At 42.5% G+C, this 1,450-nt stretch overlaps 1 protein-coding gene across 1 annotated transcript; it reads left to right on the plus strand.

Annotated features, from left to right (window-relative positions):
• Positions 1-121: 121 nt before the first annotated feature.
• On the plus strand, positions 122-897 carry cunh5orf63 (chromosome unknown C5orf63 homolog; the record flags this gene model as incomplete). Its single annotated transcript, XM_010769703.1, has 3 exons — positions 122-140; positions 534-590; positions 662-897. Coding segments are annotated over 3 exons (259 nt in total), but the record flags the coding sequence as incomplete, so codon positions are not given.
• Positions 898-1,450: the final 553 nt, after the last annotated feature.

The following is a 1,450-nucleotide window of genomic DNA, read 5'->3' on the forward strand; positions in this document are numbered from 1 at the left end:
GATCGATAAGCAGTATTGATATAAGTAGTAGTACAGTTAAAACCTTAACGTTCCGAATAATCGATTAATCGTTTCATTAATCGATAGATTAATCGATTATCAAATTAGTCGTTTGTTGCAGCCCTACTCTGTTCTCTAAGGTAATGAAACCTCGTATCTCCAGACTGTTCTCTCTTTACCCACTCTGTTCTCTAAGGTAATGAAACCTCGTATCTCCAGACTGTTCCCTCTTTACCCACTCTGTTCTCTAAAATGAAACCTCGTATCTCCAGACTGTTCCCTCTTTACCCACTCTGTTCTCTAAAATGAAACCTCGTATCTCCAGACTGTTCTCTCTTTACTCACTCTGACTCTGTTCAGTAAAGGCCGTCATTAAGTTACAAGATATAGTGCTTTCATTTGAAGTAAAGAGGAAGTGTTGTAATTTAAAGACGATTTAAGTTTGTTGATTTATTTTTCCACACATGATAAATTACATCAGTTTTACAGTCTTCAATTTTCCATAATAAAGACGTTTGTTGATGTTTCCACAGGATCCGTGTCCCCTGTGTGACGAAGCTAAAGAGCAGCTGGAGCCTCTCAGACACAGAGTGAGTCTCCATCCGATGTCATAATATATCATATAATATAGAAATATAAAGTGATAGCTGTGTGTGTGCAGTTTGTCCTGCAGCAGGTGGATATCTCCCTCCCTCAGAACGCTGTCTGGAGGCAGCGCTACGCTCTGGATATTCCCGTCTTCCACCTGAACGGACGCTTCGTGATGAAGCACCGCGTGGACCTGCAGCTGCTGGACTCCCTGCTGAGAGACGAGCAGGGGACGGGAGGACAGGAGGACAACTGAATACGCTTTAATAAATACTTTAAATCATCAATAAAGAATAAAACAAGCTGTCACTGCGTCTGCTTTATTACAGAAACCAGTCAGTGAGCCGTCAGCCAATCAGGGCCTCGCTCCACCCTGTGATGTCACTGCTGGTGGTCTCATGTGATCCCAGTTCATGGTCCAAGTTCCTGCTCCCAAAAAGTCAAAAATCTCAAAGAATTGGGACTTTTCTCAGAGTTTTGAATATAGTATAATATCTACCTCGCTGAGAGGCTGACAGCTGCTCCTGAGTCACCTGACCCCTCATTAAAGATTAACCTTGGCTGTCGGCCAATCAGCTGTCAGTGTAGTGTGTGTGTTGCTGTGGAGCCCTCAGGTGTGCTCAGGTGAGCTGATGGCGTCCGGCAGAGCTGCCGACGCTCAGGAGGCTCTGCAGCGAGCACGAAGGAAGATATTAACTCTACAGAACAATATACCGTAAGATATGAATATATAATATAATATTAATAATACATGAGACTTGTATAGCACTTTTCTAGAAACTCAAAGACGCTTTCACAGAGAATAAAACAAAACAAAGAAACAGAAAGAAATACAAAAAGAGAAACAGAAAATAGGGGAGGG

This window comes from Notothenia coriiceps, unplaced genomic scaffold (assembly GCF_000735185.1).
Source record: "Notothenia coriiceps isolate Sejong01 unplaced genomic scaffold, NC01 NC01_scaffold00007645, whole genome shotgun sequence".
In the NCBI taxonomy this organism is placed as follows: domain Eukaryota; kingdom Metazoa; phylum Chordata; class Actinopteri; order Perciformes; family Nototheniidae; genus Notothenia; species Notothenia coriiceps.